The following is a 17,453-nucleotide window of genomic DNA, read 5'->3' as shown; positions in this document are numbered from 1 at the left end:
CTTTGTTTTAACCTTTCGTATTAGATGTGCTGTTTAATTAACTCTGGTGAACACGCTGAGTACTTATGTTAAGTCCAATAATAAAAATGAATAATACGTAACCTGAGTATATTGTTTTCCGTATTTCGAGGTAAACTTGAAACAAAATTACGGATTCACATCACTCCTTAGACTTCGTGTCGATTCATATCTGAGTTGTAAAAATAAAGTACAAAACTGTTTTAATATTACTGAAGTTTTAATCAAATGTGCTTTATTTCATTGTTACGACCAATTATAAGAATGACTCTGATGTTTTCCTAAAAGTTGAAATATTAAAATGAGGTCGAATTTTAAGTTGTACTGTGGACGAACACTCGACGAACAAAGTAGTGTCTTTGCAAAGGCTTTTCCATCAATATTTGTCTTCTTTTTGAAATTGTTGTACGATTAAGTTCACAGTGTGTGTGTGTTTTCCGTTCCTCTTTTTTGGTTATTTGTTTGTAATTTTTGTAATATGATTGTTTGGGGCCTTTTAACAATTTTGCGACTTTTATTTTTATATCTGAAGACCTATGTATATTTATTGATAGTCTAATACACCATGCAATATAATATGCTCCACTGACTGGCATTGGGGACGCGCCGGGTAAAATTATTAGGGTAAAATATTCACGTTTGAGAGGTGGAGATAGTAAGACCCAAGTTAAAACTCGCCTTGGTTCACTTGATTGTAAATACTGTAAGTGAATTAAGTTAAATGAAGTGTTTTAGTTATTTACAAGAAAACTTAACTCCAATATCCATCTGTGTGTTTTAACCAAGGTGCAAGATTAAAAAAGGGCTCCAAACCTAATAAATAGAGCGCTATAGAAGAAGTTCTCTGTTATCGGCAGGATAATAGAGTTTATTAACTGTGGTTGAAGTGGTGAAACAAAAAACGTTCGTTAACTAAACAGATATAACGTAACCGGTATTAATATATTAATCACAATGTTATTTATTATTTATTTTTATTAATTATCAAGCCATCAACCTCCCGAACTTTTTAGGATCTTAATTACACTGTTTCATAATTTACCAGTATACACTACTTACAATAATTACGTATGGCATATATATGCAGATAAAAGATTATAACAAACAGTGGTGTAGGGTAGTTTAATACATTTCGCTAATATGCACCGCAATATAGAGCATATGCGCATACACTTAAGCCTGATATAAAGCTTGTTTATTATATTTTTTATAGTTTTTTGTGGTATTGTAATTCGTCTTAGATGTTGTGTTTATAGATCTTTATGAAGTTTAGTGTTCGTCAGGAAAGATATTAAACCATCCAGTTTTATCGTGTCTAGGAGGCCCTTTAGGTTTTCCCTAATCCCATAACTCAGTCTTTGTTGAGTTTATATCCTGAATAGGGTTAATACATGTGTATATTTAACTAGGAGAAATTCATGGGCATACCTGCAATATCCTATTTTCAGCCGGGTGCATATAGACAGTTTTTGCCTTGGTATATCTCTTAATTAATTTTCGTCGAATAGATACCATCGAAGCTGGTCTAGTTTTCTATATAGTTCTGTAATGTGAACATATAAATCTTCATGCCAGAAAAGTCTATTCTATATTATTAAGTTTTGAATCCTACCTGCGAGATAGTCTGCACGCTCATTTCTATCAATGCCCGTATGAGATGTCCGTCACATAAAGGTGATAGTCATATCTTAATAAATAAGATAACGTTCTTAACAAGGAGATTTCGGGACTGCCTAGAGTTAAACCTTATAAGGGAACATGGAGTCTCTAGCAATTACGTGACAATTAATGTTTGCCGTTTTGTATGTAGTCCAGGGCTTTATATATGGAAAATAGTTTTGCCGTTAGAATACCAGTCATCAGATCCAAAGCACAACGATATCAATCATACATCTTCTTCTATCGTAGCTTGTATGTGGTAGTCATGACAGGCGAGAATCGAAAATCATACCGAGGAACTTATATAATCCTCATCAAAACTCTATTAGATTCTTCTAGTGGAAAAAGTTAGTCCATTTTCCTAAGCTCAATCTGGCAGTTCATTTAAGCGGCATTGTAGTATGTTTCGCTGGACTTGTGCTTTCTTTTCTTATGATATAGTCAGTTGTCTACAAACAAACTGCATTTAATATGTTGAGAGGCACTAGTGGTGGCCGAATTTATAGTTATCAGCAAAATGGTGGGACTAACACCATTCTTTGCCACAGATAAAATCGAACTATTGAAGAAGATGAAATTTGTTGGGTGATTGTTAGGTTTTTGATGGAAGGTAATGAATTCCTCCCATGCCTAGGGAATTGTCTTTGCTCCTTGCCAGGGTGTTCATAAATCCTTTGTATAAACTCTCGGCCAACCATTCGGTTAGCCTGGATCCAGATCAGAGCTATTTGGTTTGTTATAATTGGGGTTGTCTCAAGATGCTTTCAGAAGATGGTTTGGTAATGCTCAGCAAAAACTTCACAGATTTAAGTAGGGTTAGAAACGGCAATTGGCCTTCTCATTACCATTAATATTGTCGTCTGTGGTGATCATTTTATTTTACTTAAATTTCTTCATTTTTTTCTGGGAGGGTGTGCGAGAATTAAGAGATCTAGTAAAGTTTTTCCAGGTTTTTATTTTAGCTAACTTGTTGAACCTTCTAGTCCCATCTCTACATGTTTTATATTTAGTGAAATTGGCTATTGTACAGTGACTTTCAAATGTATTTAATGCTCGCTTTCTCTACCTTACAGCTGCTGTGTGTTAGTTGATCCACCATGGCAGAGGGGATATTGCGTTGACTTTTAGGGTCGATTGGAGTACTGCTTTCATGAAAATGTCAGTGGTGCTCTTTGTACCTTCGTCTACTTTTGTAGGAATAGGATACGTCGGGGAGTTTTATTAGGTCTCAGTAGATCTCTTAATCCATTTTTACGATGTTTAAAGTGTTACTGTTTTGAGATAAGGGTTTTCTAGCACCGTCCATTATACCCGTGTTTCCTGTCAAATGCTGCATAATCCCAGGTCAATATGAAATCATGTACCCGTTGGTGATGGTTATGTTTGCTTATTAAATCCTGTAAAATTCAAACCCCGTCGGTCTAACTGACAAAAGCCCCATTCAGGTGCATGCGTATTAAGGCCAGTTATTTTCAGTTTTGCCCCAGGTAACAAATAAATCCTATATCCTATAATATATCCTAATAACCCCTAAAAGACGATTTCGTTGGCTAATGCTTCCAAATAACTAATAAGGAAAAGGTTTTGGTGCCAGGTGTAATTTCTTATTAGGGTGGCTCATCCACTAGACGCTCTGATATAGATTGATCTTTCTTTTCTTACAATGTTGTATCCTCTGATGGAGATTTTTCCGTGCTTCTAAGGTTTGTTTCTTAGATGAGGAGCTCAACTGGTTTGTATCGTCCTGTAATTATTTATAACATTCTAAATCTTGCTTTCAGAACTCTTATGTTCACTCACTGATTGATGTTGAGGGTCATATTTAGTGTTTAGTTGAGTTATATATTACGCATGGGTATGCAAGGGATTGCTAGTTGTAGGTCTCTACAGCATAAAATTCTTATTTTAAGTTTGATGGCGGAATGCTATCAATACTTATACTCTCCTTTGGACGATTTTAAGCTACAACTATTTCTGATTCTTGATCTGTTGCTGCTCTTCCTGTCGGGGACTGTGAAGAGCGGGATGTTAGAGTGTAGATAGTATTTGTGCTACTGTGATTAATATTTCTCAAACGGTTATTGTTCTTTCTTTCAGAGGATGAGGAGTTGGTTATAGAGGAAGGTGTGGGGAGTGACATAGCATCTGCGCCACTGCGTCTAGATTATGTCTTTAGGAGGATATGCGATGGGTAGAGAGATTGGAAAAGGGAGTTCCTCCGATGCGAGTGGTTTTAATGGATCAGGTAGGGAGATATTTCCTTATGTTAGGGGAGATAGAAATATTTCTTTTACATTGTTTGATATTATTTTCGAGCTTTGAATTTGAGTCACTTCACATTGTGTTGTTGTCGTGGTGTATTTTTTTATTTTTGGTTGCATTGCCAAGTTTAATTATTAACTATTTGTAATTTTTAGCTACTTGGAATAACATTTTTTTCTATTACCTTAAGCTTTTATATAAGGCTGTATTCTTCCTTAAATACTAAGCATCTTTTGTATTTTGTAGAAACTTCTTGATCGCAGTTGAAACAATTTGGTGGGAGGTGGCACATGCCGTTTCATTATGGACATTCTTGATGCATAAAGGAGACCCAGGATCCCTCAGGTTGCAACCTAATTTTCCGAAATATGCATAAGTCTTTACCATGGGAACTCACAGGATTCGGTATATATTGTCAAACTCTTAAAATTAAGAATCCTGCCTCCCGAAGGATTCTATCTGGTAGGGTAAACTTTCTGAAAGTAAGAATCATAAGATACATTTCCTTGAGGTTATATATTTTCTAGTACTTCTTCCTCAGAGCAAACCATTTGAGCGGTTCTACATCTGCATGTCAACCCACTGTCTCGACCGGCAGTAGGAATAAGAGCTGCTGCATCGTAACAGGATTTGCTGAATAGAAATTGTCCATATTCGACAATTTTAAATAGAACATAAAGGGGGCAACATAAAACATCACGCAACCCCAGGGTTATCGCATCGTTACTCGTGTTGTGGGATAGTAGAGTACCTCAACTGTAGTTATCACTCCGCAATGACAGCCTCCTGAGGTAGGGGGCTTCATCGAGAGCGTCACTCCCCGTAACTAGTCACAATTAATTTAGTTGTGCTTTTTTCCGTAGATAATTTTTCCAGAATAGTTGAAGTTCATAGAATACTGAATCCATGAAATTACTAAAAAGAATAGCTCTTTAGCGAAATAATAAAATTTGCGTTCAATTTAATTATCAACCATTAAAAATTAAAATCTCTGCTAAATTTTTTGGTCCTGTCATTTGTTGTTTTATTTTATTTATTTTAGGTTATCTATACGTTTCCAAACTGCAAAAAAATCCAAGCATCACTTATAAAGTGACATATTCTCCGAATTCTGGAAAAACTGACGAAACAAAGATGAAAATTATAAATTAAGAATTCCAAAAATATCAGCACAAACCGATACTCCCTTTTTAGTTATATTCTAACTTAGAAGGGATTTTATAATATAAACAAGTTATCACCTCTATAATATGGAACCAATACATCAGTAGATCTACGATAACCTGGAGCTCTAAAATACAGTTCTGGAAGGCTTTTCAAGTTTAACAAGTGGATGGCTCCACTTAGGTTCTGACGCAAAATATTCATAACTAAACTTTTGCTGTGTTTATTAGAAGTTACTAAAACCAAATAAAATTGGTATTGCAAATGTTTAACAATGGCAGTTAAGTAAGTCTGAGGATGTATTGTTTGCACAAAGTTATTTTCTTATTGAACAACGCATGACTGGAGCGACTACAAGTTTTAAGAGTTGTGCAGCTGCTATTGAACTAGTGGGAAATTCTGTTCTACCCATTATATTGAGCAGACATAGCACCTTATGATTATAGATTAGAATATATATCGATGAGCTAGTGGCAAACCAACATCATTCTTTCAATAAGGCATCGCCATATTTACAAAAAAAATAGTAAAAGTTTTAGAGAATGATAGAAAATATTTTAGTCAATATATCTTGTATAAATTTTTGTCAGTAAATGCCTCTTAAAAGTGGTAAATATCATATCAGATTATTAATTTTTTTATATATATAATTTTCCCATATATTATACAATTATATTATTTCTATTTCATTAATTTATACAAAGACGATATGTGTATCACGCTGGTACCCTATCGTCGGTGTCGTCGTGTCTTCACAAAGCCCTTTTCGCGGGGTGAAGGGAGAGGGCGCCCCCCACCTCTCCTGCAGTGACGTCACCGTATTCCTGTAAACGTTGACATAAGCTAGTACACGGGACCGCATCAGGAAACCGAGGGAAAAATATGAATGGCCGCTGCGTCGCGTGTCTCCGATGCGATTCACGCTACAAAACCTTTCCTGCTGAGACAGCCAGTAGTCGCTCGGGCGGAGAACGAAGCGCTGGTCGTTGTGGATCCATCGACAGCACCGCCAGTAACATCACGTTCCTCTCTCCTGGTCCTCCCGCTGCTACGCCGTCCGTTTGGGTCTTCATGGGTTTGTTGATGACTACGTGACGCTCGATCAAGTGAAGGAGAAACTGCTTGTAGGTAGATGCAAGGTTATGCTCATTTTCGACACACTTTCGCACTTTTCCTGGAGAGGAATTATATATTTGGAACAATGCACTTGTGTATAATTATTTCATTTTTCCCTATGTTTTATAATTTTTCTTATATATTTATGGCAGCAAAATACTTTTCTTCCAGCTTTTTGGATTTATATATCACATTTAATTCAACATAAAAATAATTCCAGTAATACAAGAATTAAAAAATATATTCATTAAAATATATGATATAGTAATTTTCGGAATATAATGATGTCTCTGGTAATGATGAGATATCTGATAGTAACTTAAATACTAAAGAATTAATAATAATAGAATGTTCTTAATAAGACAGTAATGGACATTAACATTGTTTGTTGATTACTTTTATTTTCTTACTTTGTGAGACATTTACACAATTCAACAAATAAGTACAGAAAACCTGATCTTGTGTTTTGCTCCTTGCTAAAATCTGCTAAATATTGTAGTAAACTCTATCAAATAACTATAACAGTTAATATCATACAACAAATATTTGGAAGTTTCATTTAGAATTACATGTTTACGAAATATTAATTAATTGTTAATTAATTTTTACTTGGATAATTTAATTTCCATTTGTTCGGTAATATCTTTATTCTGTAACATGTGCCACTAATTAATGTCTTATTAACTTTCTCACACTGAAAATCTAATTTTTCTGTGTCACTCTATCTTTAAGGCCATACAAGAATACGGTCACACATTCTCCTTCATTCAATATTAAGATATTCATAGATTTTCACAGCTATTGAAACATGTAGCCGAATATTGTAACACTCTGAACTCTCATATATACTCTGAATATTGTAACACCGAATAGAGTTCGTATTCAGAATCAAGAAAGTGTTGCAAAATAAATAATGTTTGTAATTTACTTTCAAACCGGCATAATAATAAATTCATATTATCATTGAGATCATTTCAATTTTATTTGGCAGAAAAGTTTATAAGACCTACTAAAATTATAGTGTGTAGTGTATTAGCTAAATTTTTTGAATGGAGTTGTTTCATTATCCAAGTTATTTATATCTCTCTTCTTTTTGTTTCTTCTCACATATCAAAAAATATTTTGTAAAAAACAATTGTAATCAGTCAAGAAGCAAAAGCTGCCATAGAAGCATAAGGACCATAGATGAGTATTTTGCAGAAATTCGCTATTTAGAGGATCATTGAAACAACAAAATTGAAAATGGGAGAATATATGTTAATATACGCTTTATTCATTTCTCAATTCAGTTTCAATTTATCAGTTCATTACCAAACTTCTTGAATTAATTATTATTTATATATATTACAAGTTATTGTTATTGTATTTTTTAGTTTAAGCTTTCAGTGGTCCTTTTCCGAACTTGTTTGAGTGATTAAAACTTTTTTGGGAACTTTTAAAGTCTTGGTTTCTAAAATATGTTTTATAGAGTGCCATAAATTACGGCCTTTATCTTTTAATTAAATATTAAAAGGAAAGATAGCCTCATTTTATTTCTCGAGTCGTATTTTGATTTATGTTATGTGAAACGGATATAAAAAAAAACTTTATTTGTTCAATAGAGTCATACACATTTCTACCATAACAAATTATTAGCCCCAAAACATTTAATGAATTTAAGTTATTTAATTACTATAATAATTTGTAGTTCTACGTAACTTAATAGCCTAATTTTGATCCAAAGATGCATTATAGGAGTGTAGTGTAATATTGAGTCTCATAGTCTCAAAGAACCCATAGCTAAATTATATTTTAAACCCTTGTTATATAGGGATAAGAAAGACTTTTAGTACTGTAGGCAGATAGTTGAGAACCTATATAGGTTATTAAATTAATAATTAATTCATTCAATCATTAAATTAATATTAATTAGTTTATGCATTAAAAAAATCGATATGAATATTTGTCCGTTTTTGTTATAGTTTGTAAATTAAAAATGCAATCTTAGTATAAGATATTTTGAAAACCTTTCCTCTTCTTCTTCTTTTATATTATCATAAGAGAAACATAAATAATAAACATAAAACTTGATAGATTACTGTCGAATTTCTTCAATAAATTAAAGGTACATATATATTGTCTAGAACCCACTGTAATAATATATATATATATATATATATATATATATATATATATATATATATATATATATTATTTTATATAATTATATATTATTTTATACTTAATTTTCGCGGGTTTGGCTACAAAATCACACATGCTATAATGAATCTGTAAAATGTTAAAAAGTATAATAATAACCATAAAAATATTCTAATGTATTCACCCGATGATGAGGTGTCGATGTGGCTGGCTATCCTGGGTTTACTTAGGCCTTTTTGCACTTTTGGATTTGTGGTATTAGATCCACATTTCATAACTAATCACAATGCGCCATAGAAAACACTTCTTTTTTGCCATCAAGCAATTACATCGCAATGTTGAAATATTTCGAAATGGTATTTATAGTCAATTCGTACCGTAGCCATTTTACCTCCTTTTAGATCTTTTCCGTCAGGTGTAAACGTTTGAAATAGTTGATTCGCCATCTGCTAATCTGTGTATTCTTAGAGAGTTTGAGCTAGGTTTTCATCCAATAAGTCTTGCAATTCATTCATTTGGAACTTTTTGATCCTCCTCCTCTTGATTCTCTTTCACGGATATCAAAATAATCACCTTCCGACAATTATGATGGAATTACATCCCTAAGTTCCTGAAAATTTTTTATTCATAACTAGCATCTGCATATACTAGAAAACTATCGAATATAATAATTAGATTAGATTGTTTAAAAATTATTTACATTTCCATCCTTAAGTATTGCTGATCAAGATACATTCTAGATTCTAATAAATTATTTCCGTTGCATCCCTAATGTAATTTTCATTGCCCTGGTTCTTTAATTTTGATTTTTTTACAAATTAAGCATACTTGAAACCATGCTCTCCTTACAATGTTTATCCAAATATTACACGTGATTGGTTATGTAAGTATGATCGTAGTAAAGTTAGATATAGAAAGAGATCTCGCATATAAACAGCTGTGACCTATTAGGTGCCTCAGAACAACAGAGAGCACGACAAAGGGAAATATTTTTAGAAGGAAATTTAAAATATTTTAACTTATTTATAAAAATATGTACATAATATATTAGTGAGAAATATATTGAGAAATAAAATCTACTATATATTATCATACTTCAATTCTGATACATGGAAAAAGCTACATTGACAGAATAAAAACGTTTGAAACCAGAACATAATTAATTGAATAATATATTACATATCCTCTGTCTTGTACTGTTCTCTCTGAACCGTTTTACTGTATTATATATCTTTTGAAGTATGTTATAAGAAGTAAGATTATATATCTAGATTTTGCCCTTTGAAGTTCTATAGATTCCTTTCATCTATTAAAACAAGCAACATCTAATTCTTATTTCTCTTATAACAATATCCTGATCAACATGGTCCACACAATTAATTGTCACCATTTGCTAATGACAAATAGCAAAAGTCATGTAATTTTTATTAAAACATCATAGTTTATTTCCTTGAAAAACAGTTCAATAAAGCTCTTAATCTATTTAATACTCCTTGTCTGATCGAAGTTGAAAGTGCAGATCTATCCTTTGTCATATATCTATATAGAAACACATTTTAAATTTTTCATTCCAATTTCAAAATTCCACAATTCACTTATTTATAACATATTATTCTCGTATATATTCCTACTAGTTATATTTGAAGCTATTGATTTAAAGGATCTGTAAATAAACACAAACTGTATATTTTAATTCAGGGTATGTAGACCGTAATAACAGACTATTTAAACTGCTGCAAGAAATTTTATTTTAACTAAGCAAGGCTCTTTCACATTTGTGTTTATAATTCTCTACTCTGCAATGAGTAGGCGCTTTTCTGCTCACTTAAGACCTTACAAAAGACTCCCGTCAATTGGTAATTTTTCTATCAAACCATTTCTGGCCTAGAGTAATATCCTTTGAAAAACTATGCATCTTATTAAAAGCTTTATACCCTGGAATAGACATAATTGTAATTATTTCAAAAATGGAGTAATAAAACCAGCCAAAAACCAATTTCCTTCAAAAACACTTAGTATATTTTGATATAATAACCTTATAACAAACAATAATTTCTTAGTAAAATATATAAAATTTATAGTATACAACTGATATTAACAAATACTGTAACATATCCTAAAATGATAAATAAACATAGAAAAAAAAAATTGCATAAAAAAATTGAAACGACAAAGAAACTCACTAAAATGTAAAAAATAATCAACTTATTATTTTAAGAATTTTAACGACAAAACAAAAAGTTTTAAAATAAATTATGCACGCAATAATCGTTGCAATAACTAAAAAAAATCAGTTTGAAGTAGGTACAGTGCCAAAACAGTTGTATTAAATTAGATTAGTTTTGCTCCTTTTTAATTTTATGTTTGACATAAAATTAAATTATTATTTTTATATTGCTTGAAGGCGCGGCATCGACTTCAAACTAATTTTTATTTAGTTATTACAACGATTATTACGTACATAATTTAATTTAATACGTTTTTTTCTTTGCTAAAATCATATGTTTGATTATTTTTTACATTTTATTGCGATCCTCATTTATTTTTTGAAGTCGGTTGAATTTTTTTTTGCAATGTGTTATATGTATACTCTTTAGTGTTATACATAAATTACGCAGTTATTTTATTCAGTATTAGAATGGATAGCCCAAGTGAAAGTACACCGTATGAGGGAAAATAGGTATAAAGAAACAATGATTGAAGATAAGGAATATTTCAGGCACTGGGGCCCGCTACCTAATCTAGGTAATTTAACAAATTTTCCAACCAAGAAAAAAAAGTTGTTGCTCTGATGGGAATCGAACCCGCGAGCTCCGCGGTTGAGCTTACCGTTCTAACCGTTACACCATAGAAACTGCTGTTGCTTACCGTGTTTCTACGACTTCTCATATGATATAGTTAGTGCTTAAAAAGCAAACTGAATGGCTTTTCCACTAAACTGCTTCCGATTTCTCGTCACAACTTTTCAGCAACAATATTATATATAACAGAATCATCAACTCGTCGTTGTTTTTAGTTAAAAGTGAGCTCACGCGACACCCACTTTACACAGAGCTTTCTCATACCCAAATATTCGTGAATGATATGATATACACGTTCAGTTGATATCTTTAGAATGTCTGCTATTTCATTCAATTTCAATTCACGGTTATTCAAAATCATTTTGTCGATTTTTTAAATGTTTTCGTCGGTAACAACCTCTTTTGGGCATCCACTGCGTTCACCGTCTTGGGTGCTCATTTCACCACGTCTAAACTTAGCATACCAATCCTTGATGGTTGATTTTCCAGGGGCAGTGTCCGGAAACTTGGCATCAAGCCAAGTTTTTGCTTCAACTGTTTTATTTCCCTTCAAAAAGAAATATTTTATCAACACGCGAAATTCCTTTTTATCGATTTTTTTCGTAATAACAAAAGTTGCTTCACTCAAAATGCTATAATATACAAACTAATGATCCGACAGCTGTCAAATATATACACGCATCTTTTGAGGGTTAGGGCTAACTAAAAAACATGCACATTTAATTCTATTAGCGCCATCTATGTGTCACACCGGGGACTTTTCATTTGACCTGTTATTGTACGTACCTTTGAAATTTTAGGTTTTCTCACGGTATCCCCCCTCCTTCCTCCAGCTGGTCCTAACTTGGCTCCAGTGGGAACAAATCGGGAGGGTATTTTTTTGAATAAAAAAGAATTTTGAAAATCGGTCCATAACTGACGGAGAAATCGGCGAATATATATAAAAAATATATAGAGAGCTGAACATAGAACCTCCTCCTTTTAGAAGTCGGTTAAAAAGCGAAAGTTACTCATTTAAGATACCCTTCTAAATATAATCTTTCTATTGTATTATTTTGTTAGTGTAATACATTAATATATATATATATATATATATATATATATATATATATATATATATATATATATATATATATATATATATATATTAACAATTCTTCAAGTAAGTGGATCGCTGCGATTTAAAATTTCGCTTTTTTGTTTCAGGATCTAAAAGAATGTTTGAAGAATGTTTTGGAAATGGACCGTTTATATTTAGAATAAATGAGAACGGCACAGGACCACAACTCCTGACTCAGGTGAGCTACGTTTATTCGTCGACGGCACGCAACGGAACCCAGAAATAAAGACCAGCCGTTCCTCCCTCCCTACCGCCACGGCTTGACGAGGTTTTCGCGGGTGTTGGACTGCATTCAACATGTACATTTCACTGTCGTAATAGATTTCTGATACGACAACTCGTTTCGGTTCTAATAATAGTCGTTTTTTTTTTGTCGGAGGGATGAGTAAATGGAATAGAACGGCCGCTTTTTTGTTTCGCCGAAAAAAATATATTGTTTGGAATCGGTTATTTTTAATACACAATTTGTTTGCGGTATAATTTTATTTATAAATACGAGACTTGTATGGAAACTAAATTATAAGCTAGAGAGACATGTCAGTAATGTTGCTTTATAGTTTACTAAGGCATTTCTGATATCCCTAAATATGAAGCTGTGCCTTCTTTCTACATTCACGATCAACATGCACAAGCACATCGCTCTCAGACCCCAAATTAATCTTCCTCATTTAAAACTTTAAGATAAAATGTTGAGGACAATTTTGAATGTTTTATATCAAAAACAACCAAGTATATCGAAAAACAAAAGTGCCATCAATGTCTAAGTTTGCAAACACAACGGACTAAATGACTACAATAAAGAATCACAAAAATCTTGATTTATAATGACATACTATAGAGTGATTATTAAAAATACACTTATTTTAAAACGAAGTGGGATTATTAAGATTTCACCTGAAATAAAATAAAAAAATTTCAAAATTCGCCATATTAAGTCAAACATTATTCCGAAGCGCTACGAAACATTGACGCTACTTACCATTTCCTAACAAGTACTTCTGCATTTCGACGTTAGAAGTTCTTCTTTATTTTAATTGTTTTATTTATTATCTTATATTTCATAGTTAGAAAATTTGTTTTCTACTACTAAAGGAAAGAAAAAATACACGAAAAATTTTAAATAACTGGGATTTATCGAGGCAGATAACCTAAATTTTCCCAAAATCGATTCGTCGATTTTGATTATACTGTGTGACTGTTACTGAAATACTAATTTTAAAAACAATACTAGAACTTATAAAAATTGAAGCGAGTGAGTATTCTAGACACGTTAACCAGGGAATGTTCAGTGAGTTCAGTCCATTTTATTATGTTTAGTTGATAATCTTGTAGAAGTTTATTGTAACTTTACGCTCACTTGTACGTCCAAACCCATCAATATAAATAACAGAAATACAGGAAATGTCCTATTTGGCATAAATATTTCATATTATTATGTACGTCGAGTTATAAAATAATATATATTCCATATACAAATTATTAAAAAGATATTTTTGATGTAGCGCGTTCGATGCATTGGTCGCTTGCTGTCAAAAGTGACTTAAGACATTTTTTAAAATCAGCTATGGGTTCTCTTCACAATATTACCCAATCTGTGTTTAAGTTGAAATTTCAATTTTGGTCTCATTTCAGTTGTGTTTGGTATAATTCAACACTATCTCATTTCCGTGTACCATAATCAGTGGATCAAGTATCCTAAAATTGGATTTTGAATATGGTGTGAAACGAATTCAGCAATGTGTGCTTAAGTCGGTGTTTTAATTTTGATGTCGTTTCTATGTGATTTCAATTTACTACAAATTATTGGATTAGGTATCACTAAAAATTGGTTTTGGATGTGATGATGTAACGAGTCCGGTACATTAGCTCCTTGAAGAAAAAACTATTTAAGGCGTTATTTTACTCCCTTGCATTTTTTCTTCACAGAATTCCTCAATTCGTGTTTAAATCAAGGTTTCATTTTTGGCGTTATTTCAGTGTGATGAGCATAATTGGATGCTATCTGATTTACATTTACTATCATCACCATCATTAGTCATTAGCTGGAGCTCGAGGACCGTGTCTACTCCTCACCCAATAGGCTGCTGTTGGTGCGACCGGATGTCGAATATTCGTCATCAAATCCTACAACAATTGGCGATCGGCTGCAACTGGCCTCGGGTAATGCCGGCCTTCTATTTTTCAGATAGATTTCGATAAACTATATCGATGCCTTGGGAGCCGTTGTCTTCTATTTGGCTACAGAAGCCTGTGAGCAATTCATTCCACTTTAATACGACAGACATGCCCAAACCATTGTAACCTGTCTCTCTGAATTTGTTCCGCAACTGTGCTTTGAATGTTCCATCTTAAACCAATGATTTTATTTGTAATATGACCTCAGAGAGACACATGTAAAATTTGCCTTAAACATCGCATTTGAAAGACCTCTAGTTACATAATTCTGACCATAACAGGGTCTTAGTATCGGAGTCGCATATAATAATTGGCAAGATAAGCATTTTAAAGGGGCAGATTTTAGTTTTGATTGCAATACGTGTTCACTTCTACACGGACTATCTTAAATAACCAAAAGCTACTACAACTTCCGATTCGATTTATTATTTCGGCGGTAGATGCCACTTTTTTCTCGTGTATTATTGATTCAAGTCAACTCCTACATTTGCTACAACTGGATCACGTTGAAATTTACAAATGCAGGAAGGATGATAGAATCCTTAATATCCGTATCATCGAATATAGCGTAATCATCAGCGAACATCCTTTCGGCCAATTAGCTTATAGTATGATATTGAACGGCATGTCTGTTTTAAAATATTTTAGCATATTTGATTCCACTACTATGTCGAAAGGTAATAGAAATAACTCCTACGCTTGCTACAACTAGATTCCGATGAAATTTACAAATGCAGGAAGGATGATAGAAGCCTCAATATCCGTATCATCGAATATAGCGTAATCATCAGCGAACATCACTTCGGCCAATTAGCTTATAGTATGATATTCAAGGCCATGTCTGTTTTAAAATCTTTTAGCATATTTGAGTCCACTACTATGTCGAAAGACAATGGAAATACAACATCTTCTTGCCGAATACCGGCTCGGCCTTCAAATGGATTTAACAAATCATTTCGCCCTCGCGTACAGTTAACGGTACCGTACGTATCGTAACTGTCGTAAGACGCCTCAATAAATTTAATAACTTTTAGGGTAACTTATTCGAAACTGCACAAAGCGAGGAGTATATAGTTCAAGATAGAGAATGAATAAAGCGATGATCGCACATTTTCCATATCTAATACACTCCTCCATAAACTGGCGTCGGGTGAAAATCTTATCTCCGCAACCTCGACTGGGTATAAAACTCGCCTGTTTTTCTCGGCTTGTCTACTCGTTAGCTCTTTGAAACCTCATTTGTATGAACTTCTTAAACACCGTCCGCACAATTGAGAGGAGACATATACGTCGATGACGCTACTCTCTTGGATGGCCAAATGTCTGTGGTGAACGTGATGCCATTGAAACAACGTTTCTCCACTGGCTTTGATTATTTCTGTCATAACTTGATTGACTCCAGCAGTCTTACCACGCAGGTTATCAACAAATAAAGTTTCTAGAATGTCATTTGCCGGCGAAGTTTTTAAACCTTGTAGTGGATCATGATTATAAAATTTGTCGTTGGTGAGATTTTCACCTGCCACTCAATATCTTAAGCACCTAGCATAACGCTCGATATTCATATTTCAATATATTTGTCCAAGTTAGAAGCAGAGCCAAAATTGTCAAATTTTAAAGTATTTGTGCCCCCACCCTGCCACTAGGCTTCTCTTTCTACATTTAGTTCTTGCCTAACATCCCTATTTAATATTCGATATTTCTCTAAATAGATTTAGAAATATCTAATATAATCTAACTAATATATACAATAATCTAATAAATTTAGCTTCTTCTCGATCTTCTACTATCTGTAGACATACATCTAATATCCAGGGCTGTGGATTAATTTAGTGGGACACTCAACAATGGTTTCAAATATTTGATTTTCTATTATGTCAATATCTGTAACCATTAATTGTTCTAGTGCTTGAAATTTATTTATAGTTTCGGCTTGAAACTCTTTGTGAGGTTTTGGGATTCGCAAATAGCTCCAGTCGCAATTGATTTCACGCGGCTTAACTGTTGCACGAGGCGATAATGGCCAGAGCCGTAAACAGATCCTCGCACCGACCTTATATCTTTAAGAGTCGGACGAAACCGAGAGTTAATCAAAACATAATCCAGAACCTCTGAATCAATGCTCCTTGGATTCCGCCTTGTTAATTGATGCTTCAGTGGTATTGAAATATAGCGTTACTCGCCACAAAGTTATTTAATAAGGCAGTTAAAATCAAATATAAACCGTTGTCATTTATTTCTCCATAATCAAATTTTACCAACATTTCTTCCCAACCTGTTCGAGATGAGCCTATATGTTCGTTCAAATCTTCAGCCAGAATAGATAGATTAGTTTCAGGAATAAAATTAAAAACTTCTTGAAGTTTGTTGCAGAAATCACCCATAGCCTTGTGTGAGCTTGTTTCAGTAGATGCGTACACAGATACAATATGCGATACGATCTGATTTAGACCAAAACGTAATGACTTTAGAAGCTATTCTTTTGTTGGTCATGAAACACACGCCTGCCGAACGCTATCCATCACCGGAATAAAAGAAGGCGAATACTTCATCGGTCGGTAGGTTAATGAACATTGTTCTTCATCCAGTCATACGTACTTCGGAGAGAGCAGCGATGATACTGTGATATTACATTTTAATAAGTCTAAAGCGATAATTTTCTTGTGTCCAACATGACATCCAATTCGTACCTTCTATGCTCCAGTGTTGAGCCTTTTCCTTGGCGACAAAAATTTCGACATGTTTTTTTTTGTTTTTCTCCAGTAGTCCACTTCTTATCAGTACCCTGATTCCGTAATACTAGCACATCGGTTGCTACGGATACAGTAGCATGAATTCATGTATTGGCATGCGTAATAGTGCATCGTCGACCTATGATGCGGCAGCACTTATCATCCTTTTAACCATCATATTCTTGTCCGCGGGTATCTTCTTTACTTTCCCTGGTTTCTCAATTTTTATGACGGTGACAATGTGACTACCCTCCTCTTCATACAGGC

The 17,453-nt window shown here is 33.3% G+C and overlaps 1 protein-coding gene and 1 long non-coding RNA gene across 4 annotated transcripts in view; both read left to right on the top strand.

The window, feature by feature from the left end:
- The first annotated feature begins 3,803 nt into the window (after window positions 1-3,803).
- LOC143202051 (uncharacterized) lies at window positions 3,804-5,599 on the top strand. Its single transcript, XR_013007075.1, has 3 exons — window positions 3,804-3,922; window positions 4,186-4,421; window positions 4,481-5,599. It is a non-coding gene; the product is annotated as an uncharacterized LOC143202051 (long non-coding RNA).
- Window positions 5,600-6,087: 488 nt separating this feature from the next.
- LOC143202050 (putative tubulin polyglutamylase TTLL2) overlaps window positions 6,088-17,453 on the top strand; it is a 39,722-nt gene continuing 28,356 nt past the window's right edge. For 2 of the 3 annotated variants that reach the window (XM_076413324.1, XM_076413321.1), the window contains exons 1-2: window positions 6,088-6,227; window positions 12,366-12,457. In XM_076413324.1, the coding sequence (XP_076269439.1) occupies window positions 12,377-12,457 (81 nt within the window). In that variant the 5' untranslated portion in view covers window positions 6,088-6,227; window positions 12,366-12,376. Of the gene's footprint in view, window positions 6,232-12,365; window positions 12,458-17,453 lie in introns of all 3 variants that reach the window. The other variant, XM_076413322.1, reaches the window with a different exon arrangement.

Source organism: Rhynchophorus ferrugineus, unplaced genomic scaffold (genome assembly GCF_030347505.1).
Source record: "Rhynchophorus ferrugineus isolate W39M unplaced genomic scaffold, kcgeb_rfMv2 rfM9, whole genome shotgun sequence".
NCBI lineage: Eukaryota > Metazoa > Arthropoda > Insecta > Coleoptera > Curculionidae > Rhynchophorus > Rhynchophorus ferrugineus.
Note: the sequence above shows the minus strand (reverse complement) of the source record. Positions and strands in the feature narration are given on the sequence as shown.